At 39.4% G+C, this 19,986-nt stretch overlaps 1 protein-coding gene across 2 annotated transcripts in view; it reads left to right on the top strand.

The window, feature by feature from the left end:
- LOC122549088 (peroxidasin homolog) overlaps nt 1–19,986 on the top strand; it is a 573,433-nt gene that overhangs the window by 418,666 nt on the left and 134,781 nt on the right. For both annotated transcript variants that reach the window (XM_043688313.1, XM_043688312.1), the window contains exon 11: nt 18,397–18,513. In XM_043688313.1, the coding sequence (XP_043544248.1) occupies nt 18,397–18,513 (117 nt within the window). The remainder of the gene's footprint in view (nt 1–18,396; nt 18,514–19,986) is intronic.

Here is a 19,986-nt window from a genome sequence, read left to right as displayed (position 1 = left end):
CTCCCCCTCCCACTCCACCAAGGATATGCAGGTCTTTGGACTCCTCCATCACCAAACCACAACAACACGACGGTTGGAGGAAGAGCGCCTCATCTTCCGCCTAGGAACCCTCCAATCACAAGGGATGAATTCGGATTTCACCAGTTTCCTCATTACCCCTCCCCCCATCTTGTCTCAGTCGAATCCCTCAAACTCAGCATCGCCTTCCTAACCTGCAATCTTCTTCCTGACCTCTCCGACCCCACCCCACTCTGACCTATCACCCTCACCTTGACCTCTTTCCACCTATGGCATTTCCAATGCCCCTCCCCCAAGTCCCTCCTCCCTACCTTTTATCTTAGCCTGCTGGACACACTTTCCTCATTCCTGAAGAAGGGCTTACGCCCGAAACGTCGATTCTCCTGTTCCCTGGATGCTGTCTGACCTGCTGTGCTGTTCCTGAAACACATTTTCAGCTCTGATCTCCAGCATTTGCAGACCTCACTTTCTCCATGTCAACTATTAACCAATACCAATATAGTATTTACCCTGTTGTCTAAAGTTACCATATAATAGCAAGAATTACTTTGTTAAATAAGTAAAACTGTGTGAACTTTCCTCCAAAACCCTTACAAATTTTGCAACCAAGCAAACATGGGTCATTTTATTTCTGATTATTCTCTTGAGTTTTAATCTGTCAACATGTAGCATATTAGGAAATTGAGCATTGTAATTTTTGCATTTGTTTGGAGGGTTAGCAATGTTTTTCACTGTGAGACATCGTTATTTAAACAAAGTCTGTATCAACAAAATGCAATCCTTCTGTCTGGCTTTGGCAAATAGAATTAAGGAGAATCCAAAAGGTTCTGACCCCAGTGGTCAGAAATAATGAGTAAGCATTTGCTGTCAAGATAAATGTCACTTACCATTATTATTAGTGCACATCTTCCCTCTCAAATGTCCAAATGTTGTTGGGGGTTGCACCACTTCACTATTAGCTTCTTAAACAGGTAGGCCTTAATAACAACAATTATGAAGTTGCAGTATTTGTGCAGTTGTTAAATACACAGCACAGAAAGTTTAGACTTGTCCCTTTCAGCACTGTCCTGTTAATGATGTGATCTGGTAAGTATTGTCAATCAACCTCACCTTTACTGAAAATAGTAGTTCCAAGTCTTTTTTTTAGTTTGCTTTAGGCATGTTAAAGTTGTGAAATTCTAAATTGATTTTGTTTTTCATTTTACTTTTCTATCTCTTGATCCACACTTGTTTTCCAACTTTTCATTTTCTAGATCTTATTTGGTACTAAATTCATTCACTTGAATTTACTCTTCCTTCTTAGCCTTTTGCGCTACTGTTTTCATAATTCTTCAGTGTCACCAGTTAAAGAACAACATATCGACTTGGTCTGTTCACTTATGTACCAGATACCCTGTTTCTCTCAATGCAAAATGATCAGTCTGAACTTACCTTAACATAATCAGAAACCTAGATGTTTTTGGCCAGGCCTAATAGAAGATATTATTATATGCCCTATCAAAGCAAATTATGGCCCAATGAACAAACATTTCTGGGGAATGTTGCTATTGTCATAGAATATTAATATCATAGGGACTCATGAATAGTGCAAAGGGAAGAATAAATTATTAATTATGCCACTCCATTTTTTCCTGGAATTTTAAATCACACGACTGTGACTCTCACCAATGATAATCAGAATTATCATAGTCCTGCTCCTGTTAAAATTAACAATGATTAAAATGTTCCTTCATTTATTAATCCACAGCAACTTAGGACCTAAAAATAATTGTACTGGTAGCCTAATAATGGCAAAAATTTATTTCTTCAAGATTGGCATGCAAAAAAAGAAAGCTGAAATCAAATTGTATTCCACAGTGTTGTCTATGCTTTACTTTGAAACTTGTTCCTATAATTTAGTAATGCAGCATTATTGTGAGAAAGTCTCAAATCAAAACAGAACTTTGTTATACTTTCATTAATTTAGATGATTATTTTGTTTTTTAGTTGAGTTAGTTAATTTCTTTGTTTTTTTTGGTCAGAGGTATATGCATATTATAGCAGATCGGTATTTGACATACACATTATTTATAGATAGAAATTCGTTTAGTGATTTAAACTCTGATTTTCTGAAATTCTCCTGTGGGTTCTAGTGATAAAATTCCATCACTGCAGCTCCTAAATTAATGTTGATGTTGTTATTGCAGGATAAAGTCATCATATCCCTATTATTGTCATGCTATATATTTTTAATACCAAAAATATGAAAATGAAGAGCATTTCCAAACTTTTTAGACTTTAGTGAGTGCACAACCAATATCAGTACACTGCTAGTAGTTGTTTGTGGAATCACTAAACTTGCTTCGACTGTCTGCTATATCAACTGATGTATTGTCATCTGTAGCAATGTTCCCTCTAAGCCAGGTGGCCTCAATCAGTTCCAGAGAACACTTTCTGAAGAGCATTACTTCAGTTTCTCCTTTCACTAATGCTGCCAGACCTCCTGAATTTCTCCTGAACTTTAAAGCTGTTTCAGATCTTCAGTATCCACAATATTTTGCTTTTATCAATAAATATTTTACTACCCTACGTTTGTACCAATACCAGAATATGCTGCATCGGACTGGACTTCATGAAATACCTCAAGGAGACAATTCACTATGAACACAAAATTAAAAAGATAACCCATGGCTAACAAATATGGTTTTTTTTCTTTAATTGCTGCTCATTCGAAGTTGAATACATCTCTTACCAGTTGTGCTCTGAACAGGTTTGCTCAGTCAAGTCTGAACAATAGCTTTTACTGTCTATGATAATTGTTTCCTGTGTTCTACAAGCCATCAAAAGGATTGCATAGCATTTCAGACTTGTTTTCTATCTTTAAACTGCTTTACTGAATGGATAGAAATTTGCATAATAATTCTATCGTGTACAAAACATAAATGCTAATGTATTTTTCATAGAAAAAGACATAAATATTTCAGTACCTGAAATAAATTATCATGTTGGCAACCATTGTTTCCCAATTAATGGCAGTATTTGAGCAACTGGAGCATGACAATCTACTGAGAACAATAATAGAGTTCAAAGAAGTAATGATTTTTAAATGTCCCTTACAAATCTGCGAGGCTATATAAAATATTCTTTTAGATGCAGCAACCAAATAATAAACATGACACTAACCACAAATAATTATTCTTCCACTTAACCTCAACAGTGACATGTGAGTAACTGACTTTGACAGTAAGGCAGTATTTGACAGAATGTGGTGGCAAGGAACCTTAAAATTGAAGTTTGTGGGAATTGGGGAGGAGAACTAATTACAATCATGAGAGCACAAAGGAAGATGGTTGTAGTTGTCAGAAGCCAACCATCTCACCCCTAAGACGTCATTGTTAGATTTCCTCAGTGCAGTGACCAAGGTCTAAACATCTTAAGTTGCTTCAAAAATAACATTCTGTCCAAAATGCGATCAGAGAAGCTGGTGCATGTGTGCTTTTCAGTATGATTTACAATTCTTTGGAAAGAAAAACAGTCTATCTGTGTACAGCAGGACCTTCAAAACATTCAGGCTTGGAGGCTGATAAAATGGCAAATAATAATTGTGCCACACAAGTAGCAGGAATTATCCTCCCCAATAAGATAAAATCTAAACTATTTCCCTTGATGGCATTGCTATGGCTGAATCATTCCCATGATCAACATTCTTGGAGTTAGAGCTTTGATTAGTTGAAACTATGACATTATTGCAATTATGGAGACTTGGCTGAAAGAGGGACAGGCATGGTAGCTGAATGTGTCAGGATTTAGATGTTTCAGGTGTGATAAAAGGGGTAGGGGAATCACATTCCCGATAAAGGAGTAGCTCACAGCTGTATGAAAAAAATATGGGTAGAACTCAGGAATAGGAAAGGTGAAATCACAACACTTGAGGTCTACTACACGCCTCCCAATAGCCAATGGGAGGTAGAAGAAAGAATATATAGACGGATTTTGGAAAGATGTAAGAGCAGCAGGGTTGTTGTGGTGCGTGATTTTAACTTCCCCTATATTGACTTGGACTCATTTTGTACTAGGGGCTTGGATGGGGTAGAACTTTGAAGGAGAAAGTGAGGACTGTAGATGCTGGAGATCAGAGCTGAAAATGTGTTGCTGGGAAAGCGCAGCAGGTCAGGCAGCATCCAAGGAGCAGGAGAATCGACGTTTCGGGCATGAGCCCTTTTTCAGGAATGAGGAAAGTGTGCCAAGCAGGCTAAGATAAAAGGTAGGGAGGAGGGACTTGGGGTAGGGGCGTTGGAAATACGATAGGTGGAAGGAGGTTAAGGTGAGGGTGATAGGCCAGAGTGGGGGTGGGGGCGGAGAGGTCAGGAAGAAGATTGCAGCTTAGGAAGGTGGTGCTGAGTTCGAGGGTTGGGACTGAGACAAGGTGGGGGGAGGGGAAATGAGGAAACTGGAAAAATCTGAGTTCATCCCTTGTGATTGGAGCGTTCCGAGGCGGAAAATGAGGCGCTCTTCCTCCAGGCATCGTGTTGCTATGGTCTGGCGATGGAGGAGTCCAAGGACCTGCATGTCCTTGGTGGAGTGGGAGGGGGAGTTGAAGGGGGACTTCAGAAGTGAGCTGGTAAAATGGATACAAAAATGGCTTTATCATAGAAAAGGGAGCAGTGGAAGGATGTTTTTTGAAATGCAGGGTTTTGAGTTGTGGTGTTCCACAGGGATCAGTGCTGGGACCTCTACAGTTCATGGTCAATATAAATGATTTGGAGGAAAACATAGCTAGTCTAATTAGCAATAATTAAACTATACAATACAAAGATTGTAGACAATACAAAGATTGGTGGAGTTGTAGTTGTGGTGGAGGAGGATTATCAGAGGATACAGCCGGATAAACAGTAGTTGAAGGTATGGGCAGAAAAATGGCAGATGGAGTTTAATCCAGACATATGTGCGGTGATGCATTTTGAAAGGTCGAGTACAGGTCAAAATTATACAGTGAATGGCAGAGTTCATTGGAGTATTGATATGCAGAGGGATCTGGGTGTGTAGGCCCAAAGATTACTGAAGACATCAGCGCAGATAGATAAGGTAGTAAGAAAAGGCCTATGGCATGCTTGTTTTCATTGAAAGGGTGATTGTGTGTAAGGATAGGCAAGTTATGCTGAAGCTTTATAGAACTTCACTTGGGCCACATTTGGAATATTGCATACAGTTCTGGTTACACACTACCAGAAGGATGTTGAAGTTTGGCAACTGTACAAAAAGTTTTACTCAAATGTTGCCTGGTATGGAGGATTTTAGCTATGAAGAAAGGTTGGATAGACTGTGTTTCTTTTCACTGGGACACAGGAAGTTGAGGGGCAACCTGATAGAAGTCCACAAGGTTGTAAATGGCATGGATAAAGTGGAAAGAATTTTTTTTTTCCAGGGTGGAAAGGTCAATTCTGAGGAGACCAGAGGTTCAAGGTGAGGGGGGGGGGGTGCACGGGTGCATGTTTTAAAGGAGATGAGTGGAGTAAGTTTTTCACACAAAGGATGGTGAGTGCCTGGAACCCGCTGCCAGAGGAGGTTGTGGAAGCAGACACAATAGCAGCATTTAGGAAGCACCTGAATAGGTAGGGAATAGAGAGATATGATCTTGTAAGACAGTTTGAGTATGGAAGGACAAAATGTGTCAGTGCAGGCTAGGAGGGATAAAGGGCCTGTACGTGCTGTATGTTCTTTGTTCTTTGAGTTACTGTTTACCCGAAACTGAATTGGAACAGCGCCCATAACTACTGTGCATGGGTGAGCAGGTCAGAGGCAGGGAATTCCATGGTAAATAACTTAGACCTTGACATCTTAAGGACTGTTCACTTTCCACTCAATAGACTGTGCATGTACTACATAAGAAATAGGATTTTTTTATTAGCTAGAAATGATCACAAACAAAGCAGGTGAACAAATCATAGAGTCACTACAGTGTGGAAAATGGCCATTTGGCCCAACACTGACCCTTGGAAGAGTATCCCACTCAGAACCATCCCCATCCTCTCTAGCCTATTTACTTTACATTTCCCCTGACCAATGCACCTAACCAGCAGATCCCTGAATGCTATAGGCAATTTAGCATGGTCAGTTCACCTATCCTGCACATCTTTGGACCATGAGAATGTGAGGACTGCAGATGGTGGAGATCAGAGTCAAAACTGTGGCGCTGGAAAAGCACAGCTGGTCAGGCAGCATCCAAAGAGCAGGAGAGTCAGAATTTCGAGCATAAGCTCTTCATCAGGAATGGACTTTGGGCTGTGGGAGAAAACCAGAGCACCTGGAGTAGACATGGAAAGAACGTGCAAACTCCACACAGACAGTCACCCAAGGGATCGAACCCGGGTCCCTGGCACTGTGAGGCAGTAGTGCTAACCACTGAACCACCATAAATGAATTTTAATAACCATGAAACCAGCAAAGTCCAGAGCTCATTGTTATTACTCTATTTATTTTCAATCAATTTCAACCAAATTTACAATTAATTATTAGGGAAGAAATAGTTTCACAGAGTGCTGATCAGTAATGATTCTCTGGAACAGACAACACCCTGGGGCATGTGTCATGTGGCATGCACAGAGTCCTTCAGAGATACACATGATGACTCATGGTGCTGTCGGCTCCCAGTCAATCAACATGATGCAAAAAGCAGAGCAATCCAAACAAATGTTTATTTATTCTGATAAGGCTGACAGCTGGCATTCAGTTTCATTTGTATCGATCTAATATTTGCCAAGGAATCAAATGCACGGGCATCTCTTGCTGCTCCAACACAGTTACCTTAGCTATCTTTCAAAGACATTCCTTGGCCTCCTCTTTTCCTCATGTACAGGAGCAACAACATCCAAATTGAAAGCATTGCATCAGTATTTCACATGTACGCTGATGCTACCAGTTCTACCTCACCACCACCTCTTTTGATTCATCATTGCTATTAAATTTCATCCTGTTTCTATGTCATCCAGTCCTGGATGAGCATAAATTTCCTTCAATTGACTATTATGAAGTCTGAAGTAATCATTTTCAGTTCACATTCCAAACCTCTTCTCTAGTTACTGACTGCACCCCTCTTCTTGGCAATGCCTGAGACTAAATCAGATTGTTCAAAGTCTTGGTGTCTCAATTGGCCCTTACGTAAATTTCTGACAACGTATTTGCACCATCACTAAAAACCACTTTTTTCACCTCTGTAATATTGCCTGAATTCACCTGTACCTCAACTCATCTGTTGCTGAAGCTCTTATTTATGCCCTTGATAGGCTTCATTAATGGAGTACAAGAGCAGAAACTTAACAGGCACTGGTTAGATTTCATCTGGAGTATTTTGTACAGTTTTGGGTGCTACACTATTGGAATGATGTGAATGCATTGGAGAGAATGCAGAATACATTTCCTGTGATGATTCCAGGGTCAAGAAAATTAAGTTATGAGGAAAGATTGAAGAAATTGGAACTGACTTCCCTGGATGAGTGTGGACTTAGAGGAAATTGATAGAAGTTATCAAAAGCATGACAGGTCTGACACATAGATAAAGAGAAACTGTTGCCATACTTAAAGAATTGAGAACCCGGAGATACAATGTTAATGAAATTGCAGAAGATGCAAATTGAGGTGAAAAAAACTATTTCATTCCGCAAATATTTAGGGTTTAGAATGCACTCCCTGGTAATGTGGTAGAGGCAGGTTCAACTGAGACATTCAAGAGAGAACTGATGATTAACGAGCTTTGAGAAGATTTGTTGTTCCAGTCGACGTACTGGATGTAGGTTTGCTTGCTGAGCTGGAAGGTTCATTTTCAGACATTTCGTCACCATACTAGGTAGCATCTGCAGTGAGCCTCCGGATGAAGCACTGCTCTTTGGGTTGGTGATGTCAATTCCTATGATGATGGCATTTCCTATTCTTTTTCTCAGGGGGTGGTAAATCAAGTCCAAGTCAATGTGTTTGTTGCTTGAGTTCCAGTTGGAACTTCCAACCGGAACTCTATTAACAAATAAATTGACTTAGACCCAATTTACCACCCCTTGAAAAAAAAGGAAATGCCATCACCATAGGAAATGACATCACCAACCCAAAGAAACCCGAACCTACAAATAGAAAGCAGGAATCATCAGCAGTGTTTCGTCCGGAGACTCACTGAAGATGTTACTTAGTATGGTGATGAAATGTCTTAAAATAAACCTTCCAGCTCAGCGAGCAAACCTACATCCAGAGCACTGATGATTATTTGAGGAAAGAATTGCAGGGAAAAGACTGAAGTTTAGCCCTAAATTAAAATACCCAGACAGCTAGTCTGATAGGCCAAATGGATCCCTCTGCACTGTAACATGTGTGTGATTTTGCTGTGTCTAGACTTGTCTAATCTGATGCACTCCTGGCTCGTGTCCCAGATTCAGTCTTTTGTACACCTTATGTTGTCAACCATCTTGCTGCTGGTGACTTAACTTACAATGCTGAAAATGTGTTGCTGGAAAAGCGCAGCAGGTCAGGCAGCATCCAGGGAACAGGAGAATCGACGTTTCGGGCATAAGCCCTTCTTCAGGAATTATACTTATTCAGGGCTTATGCCCGAAATGTCGATTCTCCTGTTCCCTGGATGCTGCCTAACCTGCTGCGCTTTTCCAGCAACACATTTTCAGCTCTGATCTCCAGCATCCGCAGACCTCACTTTCTCCACTTAACTTAAAATGCCACTCAGTCATCATTCCTACATTAGCTCCCAAGAAAACCGGGTTTAGGAACTCTCATTCTTGCAAATCCATTTTTGGCCTAACTATTGCTTATCTTTGTAACTTCTCTAACTTTACAACCCACTTCATTAATCTAATCCTGGCCCCTTGAGCATCCTTGAATTAATTGCTCCACCTTTGATGCTTTTAGCTGGCTATGCTCTAAGCGCTATAATTACCTCCCACATACCTCTGACTCTCTAGATCCCTTCTTTCAAGACAGTCTTCATTCTTCTATCTCTTTGACCAAGTTTTATAGTGTAATATTCCTGTAAAGTGCCTTGTAATGCAAAATAAGTTGTTGCTGTTGTACCATTTTTTTCTTTTGTTGAGATTTGTCAGAAAGCAGTTTAAAATTTCTGTCCAGTTTTGGTATTTGATAGATTTCATTTTAAAATAATCGGACAAATTGTTCATATTCTTTGTTCCCTCTTTTGTCATTTGAGAAGGTCATTTTTCCCAGATTAGATTTCATTGATGTAATACAGTTCCTGTCACTGACCTGCCGGTGATCAGAGTCCATCAGGGCTGTGGTGGGGAATGTTAGCAGGAAAAAATGGACAAAGGTAGCCCCAAAAGGGGTAGGAAGATGAGGAGGAAAATGGAGCTGTTGAAACTGCTACTGGTTGAATGGCTGTCTCAATGGACCCTCCAAGGATGTTAAGAGAGGCACATAAACTGACAATGGGTTTATTCAAAGGGGATTCAAGACTAGAATAGCTGCAACAGTGTATAAAGGCCGAGGAGTCATTGGCTTAGCTAAAGGTAATATGACAAGAATCTGTAAAGGGAAAGTAGGACCTGAGAGGAGCTATGAGAAAAATAAATGATTGTAGAAAGTAATGGACTTGATTTTGCAATGGCAGCCAAAATACACATGCAAATAGACAAAGAGGGAATTGCATTGCAAATGCATATCAAAGATTTGAAATGAAAAAAATCTAATTTCTGTCATACACTCATTATTTGAATGTTGCCATAAAATATTACAATATCAAATTATCCAACTGTCAGCACATGGGTATAAAACCTCACCAGTTCTGTAATCTCATCAAATATTTAGGCAGTGTCCAAAGCAAAGCCTATAAACCTGACAGATTTTTAAATTATTTTCTCCTGCATCTCTCCTACCGTGCTTTACAGGGTCTTCAACACTGTTTTCCCCCCCAATTTTCAAGTTGTTTATTGGTTAAATGTCTTAACCCTTGGTTTATGATGAGTCCCTAATGGTTTATTGGTAAAACTATTGGGCCTGATTGCTGGTTTGTATTGACTCTGAGAGACAGCAATGGATCAACTGTATGCCAAATACTGTGGGTGCTGGAAATCTGAAACACATAGAGAATGCTGGAGAAGATCAGCAGGTCTGGCACAGTCTGTTGAGAGAGAAACAGCATTGTGCTCTGAGTTCAATATGACTCTTCTTCAGAACTGAGCGATATTAGAAATGTTTTGTTTACATGTGTAAGATAGAGGTGGAGGAGGGATGAAATGAACAAATGGTGTAGAGGTACAGGCCAAAAGATGTTGAGAACTGCAGATGTGACATTGGCTGCCTTAAATTCTCTGCTACCATCATTCACTCTAATCTACCTCTCTCTGAATTTGCTGCACTCCATTTTGTCAGGTCCAATCTTGATTTTGTAATCAAAACTGCTGATAAGGATGGTGCTGTTGTCATCTGAGGCTGAGGGCCAATTCTCAGACACTTTCTCCTATTTTCTGCTGGAACATGACTCCATCATTGATCAACAAGCTGTTATTTCCAGGAATGCCACTGACCTAATCTCCTCTGGATATCTCCCCTTCATTGTTTCCCACCTCATAGACCCCAGATAGAACCCATGTTTCTATCTCTTCCCCAAAATCCACAAAGAGAACTGCCTTGACAGATCCATTTTTTCTTCCTGTTCTTGCCCCACCTGAACTTACTTCTTCCTATCTTGACTCTATGTCATGCGTGCTTCTGCTGCTCAGTACTTTGATTATAGGAGTTGGGCAGCCATGTTGTGGTTGTACATGACATTGGTGCAGCCTCTTCTGGAGTACTGAGTCCAGTTCTGGTCATAGTGTTATAGGAAGGATATTATTAAGCTGGAGGGAGTTCTTTCTCCGTAATGTTGATGGTGCCTTTGTTGTTGCTTCCTGCTCTTGTCCAGAATTGAAAAAATTAATAGTTTTGCTTCTAATTTCTATCTTTCTCTCACCTTGACCTAGGCCATTTCTGATTCTTCCCTTCCCTTCCTTGACTTCACTGTTTCCATTTCTAAGGATAGGCTGTCCACCAATATCCATTACAAACCCACCGACTCCCACAGTTGCTTTGATAACATCTTTTCACACAGTGTTTCCTGCAAGAATTCCATTTTGTTCTCCCAGTTTCTCTATCTCTGTTGCATCTGTTCTGATAATGCCATCTTGCACTGGGCTGCCTCTGACATGACCTCTGTAATGTTGAACTTTTAACATATTGCTTTATTTTTCTATCTTCTATTTTGGACCTAAGATTTTGTACCTAGCTACTTTTGTACCTGAGATGTTGCCAAGAATGGCAACTCATTACACTTTTCACTGTACTTGAATACAAGTACAATAAAATCTAATTCTATACTAACTCTATTCTAATTCTACTTTTTCATCAACAGAAAGTTCCCTTCCATTGTGGTTGACAGGCCCTCAGCCCTGTCCAACCCATTTCCTGTCCTGTTATCATTCCCAGACAATGATAGTTTTCTTCTTGTCCTCAATTTTTACAACACTGGTCTGTGAATTTAAAGGATCATCCTTAGCCATTTTTGCTACATGCAGCATGATATCATCACAAAACACAACTTCCCGTCTCCTTCATGGTCACCTTTCTATAGGGACCATTCCTTCCATGACACCCTGGTCTACTCCTCCATCATACCTCCTCATTCCTCCATGGCACCTTCCATTGCAATTGTGGAAGGTGTATCACTTTACCATTCATCTGCTCCCTCACTATTGTTCAAGGCCCCAAACACCTCTTCCAGGTGAAACAATATTTCAGTTGTAGTTATTTCAATCTATTGTACTGCATTCTCTGCTCACTAATGTCATCTCTTTTGCATTGGTGAGACAAAAGGCTTGCGGCCCTGGCTGTAGGAATGACCTAAACGTTTCCGTCATCAGCTTGCTTCAGTGTTCCAATGAGGTACAACACACGCTTGGGGAACAGCACCTCATTTTCCAAACATGAACATTAGGGCCTCTAAATCTCAGCATTGAATTCCACAGTGATGTTTGTTCTTCACTTTCCTCTATTCACTTCCCAAACAGCCTTATCTTGTTTCCTTTGTTCTCAGTTAAGAAGACCCATTCTCTTCCTTTTCCATCTTAATTTCCAACCACTTCATTTGTTTTTTTTCTTTTTCACTACCATTAACAATCATTTTGTGTTTTACATTGGACACTATCTGTTTCCTTCACCTCCCACACCTCTGTTGTAAATACTAAAGCAATCATTTTCCAATCCCTTTCTGACAAAGAGTCATTTGGACTCAAAATGTTAACTATGTTCTCTGTGTACTGATGCTGCCAGACATGTTAAGTTTCTTTAACAATCTTTGTGTTTCTTTTAGCTCAGATGTGATTATTTGCAGTTGTTGCAGGAGTTCGACACCCCTCTGATAATTAAAACTGAAACACCCAGAGAAGATAACCTCACCTCATAATCTGATTTTAAAAAGTGTGAAAAGTGGTATAACCTCCCTCTTACCCCAATCCGTTATAAAGACGTGGTTAAATGAAATGAAATCCTTCCACCCACTCAATAATTAACAAGTAACAATTTATTTATCTAACTTCAACAGTGAACAGATTAACCAAATTACTAATCAACTGAACAATCCCTCTCTAACTACCTATTTCCGAAAAAGACAAGTTCCTAATAAGATGCTGTTCGAATAAATTCAAATCCCACTTACATTGCAAAACAATAAATTAAAACTTAGTTTCTCAAACTTCACACACAATGTGCCTTCGGAAATGCTCCTTCATCTCTCTAGTCTTTCTTTTGCCGATTCTGCTGGCAGGGATGTTTCCTCTATAATTTCTTCTGTTCTGAACACCTCTCTCCACTGAATTCTGGTGTCAGGAAGATTATCTAAGAGTGCTGGGTACTTTTATGAATAGATGGTGCTTTTTTTTCTTGAGCTGGAAAGTTCTTATCTCTTCAGATGGCATTTGGCTCGCCCCAATTTTCAAAATGCTCACACCTTTTAAATCCTTGATTACCTACTCATTTCTTTACAATCAGATTGGTTCAAGGTTGTCAATACCATCAGATTTAAATTTGACAGATTTTCAGTTTCTACGGGTTTGGTTTAAATTAATTGGCTGAGTCCAGCTTGTTGCCAAAACATCAAAGCAAGATTGTTGTTTTGCCTGCAAATTGTAACTCCCTTTGATACACTTGTTTCAGTTTTGGGGCTTTCTGTACAATGCTTGCAAACTTCCACACACAGACAAAGCACAATCTCTTAAAGGGACCATGTACTGCCTTTCAATTCATGAGTATTCCACACAACTTTGTAACACTATATTGAGGATCTCTTCAATGGGCTGTTCTTTCTCCTTTGAAATCAGCATTTCCAAATTAGTACAAAGAAATGTGGATGCTGAAGATATGAAACAAAAACAGCAATTGTCGGTGAAACTGAGTAGGTCTAGCAGCATCGATGGAGAAAGCGAAGAAGAGTTAGCATTTCGAGTCTGGTGACTCTTTATCAGTTAACTCTGCTTTATCTCCACAGATGCTGTCAGATCTGCTGAGTTCCACCAGCAATTTCTGTTTTTATTTCATACTTTCCAACTTTGTTTTCAACTTAATTGGTGCTATAGCTATGTCCTCCTGACTAATCCTATATCTTGGCCCTCAGAGGATAGAGGTAGGACCTGATTCGTTCAGAAGAGAAACCCAAAGTTAGCAGGGCCATTTCAACTGCATACTGATTTCAAACAGAGCTTATTTCAGCGACTGTGTGGGAGCCATGAATTTATGCAGTGGAAGGTTTGATTAGGTCTGAATAACAGATTGATTTGTAATTTTGTTTTAATCATCTGCTTTTAAATCTAAAAGAAAAAGCTGCAACGAGGGTTAAAAAAAGTTGGACTGCTTCGATTGACAGGCTAGAGGGTCTAACAGCTTCTGAAGCAGCTGGGAAGGCAACCAGCCACAACACTCACCTTGCCCCGTGATCACCAATATGCTGCTTCTGGCAGCCCAACTCTACCCTGCTACCTGGAATGAAAATTTTACATTTTGGCATACATTTTACTGAGGTGGGTCAGCAGATTGGGAATTTTCCACACTGAAGCTGCCCTCTTCAATATCAAAAGTCAGGCACTGTGTGGCCTTTTGGCACTTGTTCTTATATATCATTTTAGTGATGGCATCATTCCAACATTTGGCACTGTATTGGTACACCATTTGGTAATGGCCAGTCACCTCGCTGAACCTTACTTTCATAACCAACTGTTTGCTTCTCTATGTACTATTTTAGTATTTTCAGTGCAATCAAGATTCTGTCTCAGTCACTGAGTAGAAAATACCAACAGCCCTGTTCAAACCTTAATTTTCCAACAAAATGATATATTATTTCTCAATGAAATAAAAATGCACTAGTTCAAAATACTTTTAAATAACCTGAATATAAGTTATTGAAATGAAATTCAGATTTCAGTATATTAAATAAAAATAATTCATTATTCTGAATTAATTTCATTAATTTCCCTCCGTAAGTTGGTTCTTAAACATATGCTAGATCAACTGATTATTTATTTTCATAACCATCCTAAACTACATAATAAGTAGAAAGCCATTGAAGCAAGACAGTACTTGAACATTGAGTTAAAAGATAATTTATGACCTTAACCATGTTTCACATTCAACAAATGATTTCCCTTAATTCAAATTATTTCTTGGTCTACTAATATAGAAATTGTTATAGATGGTTAATTCTCTAATGGAATCTGTAATGAAGTTTCAATAGACAAATTATTTAAATTGGAGATACTTTGTTGATGTATCTCGATCTTTCCTTACAATGTCTTGCAAAATAAACTAGCACTTCTTATGCTTCTTAAAAAAGAAAGAAATGCGGCTGCTATGGTCCTTTTTCTCCTCCTTGATGTAGCTATGGTTCCTGGCAACAATCCCTTATTTCTACTGCAGTCTGCCATTTCTGTCTGTGTTACGCATGATTGTTATGTTTTAAACTTTTATTAGTAGTCAAGTATTAAGCTAATTTACTGATCAGAATACTGGCAGGAGTAAACCTGCAATTTACTGCTTGCCTGATTTTATTTTCAGTTGAAGGCAATGAAAAGTAAATTGGGCAGTCCGTATAATCCCCTCAAAAGTTTGCGGGACTGGTAAAATTAAAAATGATAAGTTCTTTCAGATCTCTAAGCTCAATTTCTTGTTGCTTGCAACAACAATAAATTCCTCTCATTCAAGAGTCACATGCCACTTCGACACCTCTTTCACTGCAATCAGCAAGACTTTTTTTTTGTTTTTTCTCACTGAATTAACTGCATAGAGGCCGGTATCCTGTTAACAAGTTACCCTTTATTTATCTGTGCACAGTCCATGGGATTGGCTCAGCCAGCTCAAAGCTCATTTCTAGACTGAGGAGACCTTTTGAATTGCTTGTTTTTATTTGTCAGCCAGGCCTCCCTGTTTGACATGGGTAAAAAACCTCAATCAAGGATCTTATAGTCAATGAGATCCATATGGCCACATCCACAGGGTCCCAAACACTAGATTCACCTTCCACATTTCAAAAATTATTATTTTCTTGTGTATTTGTTTTTTTCAGGTAGTTGTATGTCGATTTCAGGTCTTTCATCCTTCCGTCATTCCCACCTTCCATTTCTATCCCTTTTTTTTTCTCCCTTTCTGTATGTCTTCATGTCCTAGGCTGATTCCCACTTGCAGGAACATGGTTTGCTATTGCAGTTTTAAATACAGCCTGGATTGTTGACTGCTCTGGAATGAACTTTCCAACTTTTCTATCAAATGAGTTTACAACTGCTGCATGTTGTATGAATGAAAGTCAAAAGGAGAAGCCATGAATATGTTCCAAGTGCTGAATCCAGATTTCAGCTTCAATTAAAGTACATAGACTTTTCTCCTGATTTATTTCATAGCTCTCTATTTTTCTCATTATTGAAAAATATTGGTGAACAATGTTTGAATCATGCTTCACTCTCTAGTCTTTGTATGTCTAATTTACTGGATTACAGGGGTTGAATTTATTTACTATGTTCAACATGTTTCCTGGCCATCATGAGCAAATAACTTTGTGGTAAAAGCATGAGAATGAGCTGTTCCATGCTAAAATTAGTTCAATTTTTATGTTTTTTGGCCTAATCTGTGTCAATCACATATAGTATAATAAATGTTGCAGCTCCAAGTTTCCTTGTTTTGCACCTGCAATCCACCTATCATAGATGAGATAGAGAATGAAAAGGCACAGCAGCTGACAATATTATGTGCGACTAGCAGAGTTCAAGATGTTTATGAGTCTGGAGAGATGAATGAGTGATTTCTTCAGCTGGGTGAAAAATTTTTGCTCTGGTTCTTTTTTTAACCATTTCTCTCTATTCTTATTTTGCACTGATCGTCACAACAGCAAGAGTATTTAGCCCCAAGCATTCATTTGCTGCTGCTTCTCAGGAGTTGACATTCCCAATGGCATACACTTACAGTAACATGAATGGTGAGGAGGAGGAGCAGCAATGAAATGGTTCAACATTGGGAGGCAACAATGCAGCCCACTAAATAATTAATCACCCCTCACCCCAGAAGAGTGCACTGCAGGAAAAAAAACAGTTGGGAACACTGCCATTTGCTGTGTATGGCGCTGCAGCCAAACTTGTATTTGTACTTTTAACTCTGTGGCACAGGCTTGGCTGGAGTTTTCCTCCTCGCTCTACAAGAATCTCGGAGTCCCTCTCCCGCTGCAATTCCGGACTTGTCCTACCTGCCTATCTCCTTTTCCACCTATCCACTCCACCCTCTCCTCCCTGACCTATCACCTTCATCCCCTCCCTGACTCACCCATTGTACACTATGCTACTTTCTTCCCACCCCCACCCTCCTCTAGCTTATTTCTCCACGCTTCAGGCCTTTATTCCTGATGAAGGACTTTTGCCCGAAACATCGATTTCGCTGCTCCTTGGATGCTGCCTGAACTGCTGTGCTCTTCCAGCACCACTAATCCAGAATCTGGATTTATCTATTACAGCTGTCACTCCTACACACCTCATATTGAAAAGAATTCCCCTTCCATGAATCCATTCAAAGCTAAAGTGGTTAATTTCTTATAAAAATAAATAAAATTCTATTCGGAATCCACATCAAATACAGCTGATCTTTAATGGCTTCTTTAAACTCACAATCAAATTGTGTATTTAGAATCCACTGTTGAGATAATTGGCCTGATCAGAGGTCACATGATACCAGGTTATAGACCAATGGGTTTATTTGAAATTACAAGCTTTCAGAGTGCTGCTTCTTCATCAGGTGACAAAGGTTCACTTGACAAAGGGACAGCGCTCTGAAAGCTTATAATTTCAAATAAGCCTGTTGGACTATAACCTGACGCTGTGTGATTTCTGACCTATCCATGCCAGTCCAACACTGGCACCTTCACATCAGAGATAATTGGAGCTTTTGATACCCAGCCAAACATGAGAGATCTCTGCAATACCAACAAAACTACATAGTACATATTCATCAGGTGACCCATGTAAACTACAGAAGGACGAGAGGCTCCACCACCTTTATGATCATATTAAAGCAGCAATGAGATAGATCCAGGGTGCAATATATGGTACCTGCATTGCTCCTATAGAAAATCTTCTTAATTCTTAATCAGGAGGAATTGCCGATTCTTCAGAATGCAGATTTTGTCTGATGACAAGTTATGATGTAAGGTGCCATAATTTATTTCATTTTTAAAACACTTCATGCCCTCTGGAACAAAAACTACACAGCTCATTAGTCTTTATCATTCATCACATTGTGCACATTTACAAAACAATCCCTTTTTTAATCTTTCTAGTTGGCCCATTGACCCATCTGATCAAGTTCCTATTGTACTCTGAAATAATCTTCTTTATTATACACTACACCACCTTGTGAGGAAAATGAGGCAATGGATTCATTTAATTGGGAAAAAAATGTTCATTCCTGCCATTTCTCAGCTTGATACAAAAATAAACCGTACTTTCCAAACTAAATGCAATTATGTATATGATTTAAGGTTGGACAGAGGATCACACAACAATATGTGTTATTGTATTATTAGAGTACCGTGTGAAATGATCCTGCATCTACACATTATTTCTAGTCAATTCCATTCATATATATTGCTGTCATGTCTGAGATAATTAAATTAACTAGATCAATCTCTAGATATGCATTAATTTATCTGAATTTAGAGACTGCATGGTTGGATAACACGTCACATTTTATTTATACATGTAATGCTTTGTTAGGTTTGCACAAATTACAGTAACCATTGTTATTTGAGAGGTTATTTTTATTTGACTTACTTTCTCCATATTTATTTCTTAATAGTTTTTGTGTTAACTGTTACATTTATTTTATCTCCAGCTCCTCCTAGGTTCACAGTTACACCAAAGAATCAGGAAGTTATTGAGGGGCATACTGTAGATTTTGACTGTGCAGCGGAAGGTAATCCAATTCCAATCATCGCTTGGACCAAAGCAGGTAATTACACACTGTGTAATGATTGGATCTTATATCTGAATTGTATAAACACTGTATTCTCGTTGATACACAATATTTTACCCTTGAATTTTAGGCTGTGTCTTTGCTAGTTAACAAGCTATCTCCAAAAAGAATAATATTTTTGCAATCTAAATGCAATTCAATGCAATTTAATCCTGCATCCATATTTTCGTGAAATGTGTACTTGTTTCTCATGCTTTCCCTTATCTACCTAGTGCAATTGGCTGACTTATGTTTCACTTGCTGGATTCCATCATTCCTTAATCAGATTTCCCCATGCTCAGGAGCTACCCAGTGGCAAATCATCTCCTGAGCATTCATTTCCCTCCTGTAACGTGGATTCTAGAAGTTAACACAATACTCTAGCTGTGGTTGAACCAAATATTTATTCAATTCCTGTTGTTTAAATCTATGCTTCTGCTAATAAAGGCATAGACCCCATACACCTTGTTATTCACTGCCCCACAACCTTAAGGGACCAGTGAACATGTTCACCAAGTTTCCTTTAATCCTCAGTGCTCTCTAGAGTCCTTCTGCTCATGTATTCTTTTGCATTGTTTGTCCTGACCAAGTGCATCATCTCACTCTTATCTGGATTGAATTCCATTTGTCATTGATCAGCCCACCTATATCCTCATGTAATCTGAAGTTATCCTCCCCACAATTTACCACCCCACCAATTTTTGTAGAATCTGCAAACTTACTGAACCACCCTCCTACATTAGAGTCTAAATCATTTATATATATCAGAAACAGCAAGGGGCCCAACATTGATCCCTGTGGAACCCCACTGGACACAAGCTTGCAGTCATAAACACACCTCTTGATCATTGCCCTATGCTTCCTTCCACGTGGCCAATTCTGGAACCAATTTGCCAAATTTCCTTGGATCCCTGGATATTGCCTTCACTATCAGTCTCCCATGCAGTACAATAGCAGAGCCTTCCTGAACTTCAAGTAGGTCATATCAAAAGCATTGTCCTCATCTACACATTTGGTCACCTCTTCAAAAATGCAGTAAAGTTGATCAGCCATGACCTCTGTGTAACAAAAGCATGCTAACTATTCTTGATTAATCCTTGCCTCCCCTTAGAATTGCTTTCAGTCGTTTCCCCACTCCCGAGGTTAGACTGACTGGCCTGTAGCTTCCTGGTTTATCGCTTGTTTCCGTTTTGAATAATGATACCACACTGGCTGTCCTCCAGTCACCTGTGACCAGAAAGGAGTTGAAAATTTTTGCCAGTACCTCTGCTATTTCCTCTCTTCCCTGTTGTTGTGGTTCTGTTCGCCGAGTTGGGAATTTGTGTTGCAGATGTTTCGTCCCCTGTCTAGGTGACATTCTCAGTGCTTGGAAGCCTCCTGTGAAGTGCTTCTGTGATGTTTCCTCCGGCATTTATAGTGGTTTGTCTCTGCAGCTTCCGGTTGTCAGTTTCAGCTGTCCGCTGCAGTGGC

This window comes from Chiloscyllium plagiosum, chromosome 4, assembly GCF_004010195.1.
Source record: "Chiloscyllium plagiosum isolate BGI_BamShark_2017 chromosome 4, ASM401019v2, whole genome shotgun sequence".
Lineage (NCBI taxonomy): Eukaryota > Metazoa > Chordata > Chondrichthyes > Orectolobiformes > Hemiscylliidae > Chiloscyllium > Chiloscyllium plagiosum.
This window is presented reverse-complemented; position numbering and strand designations above follow the sequence as displayed.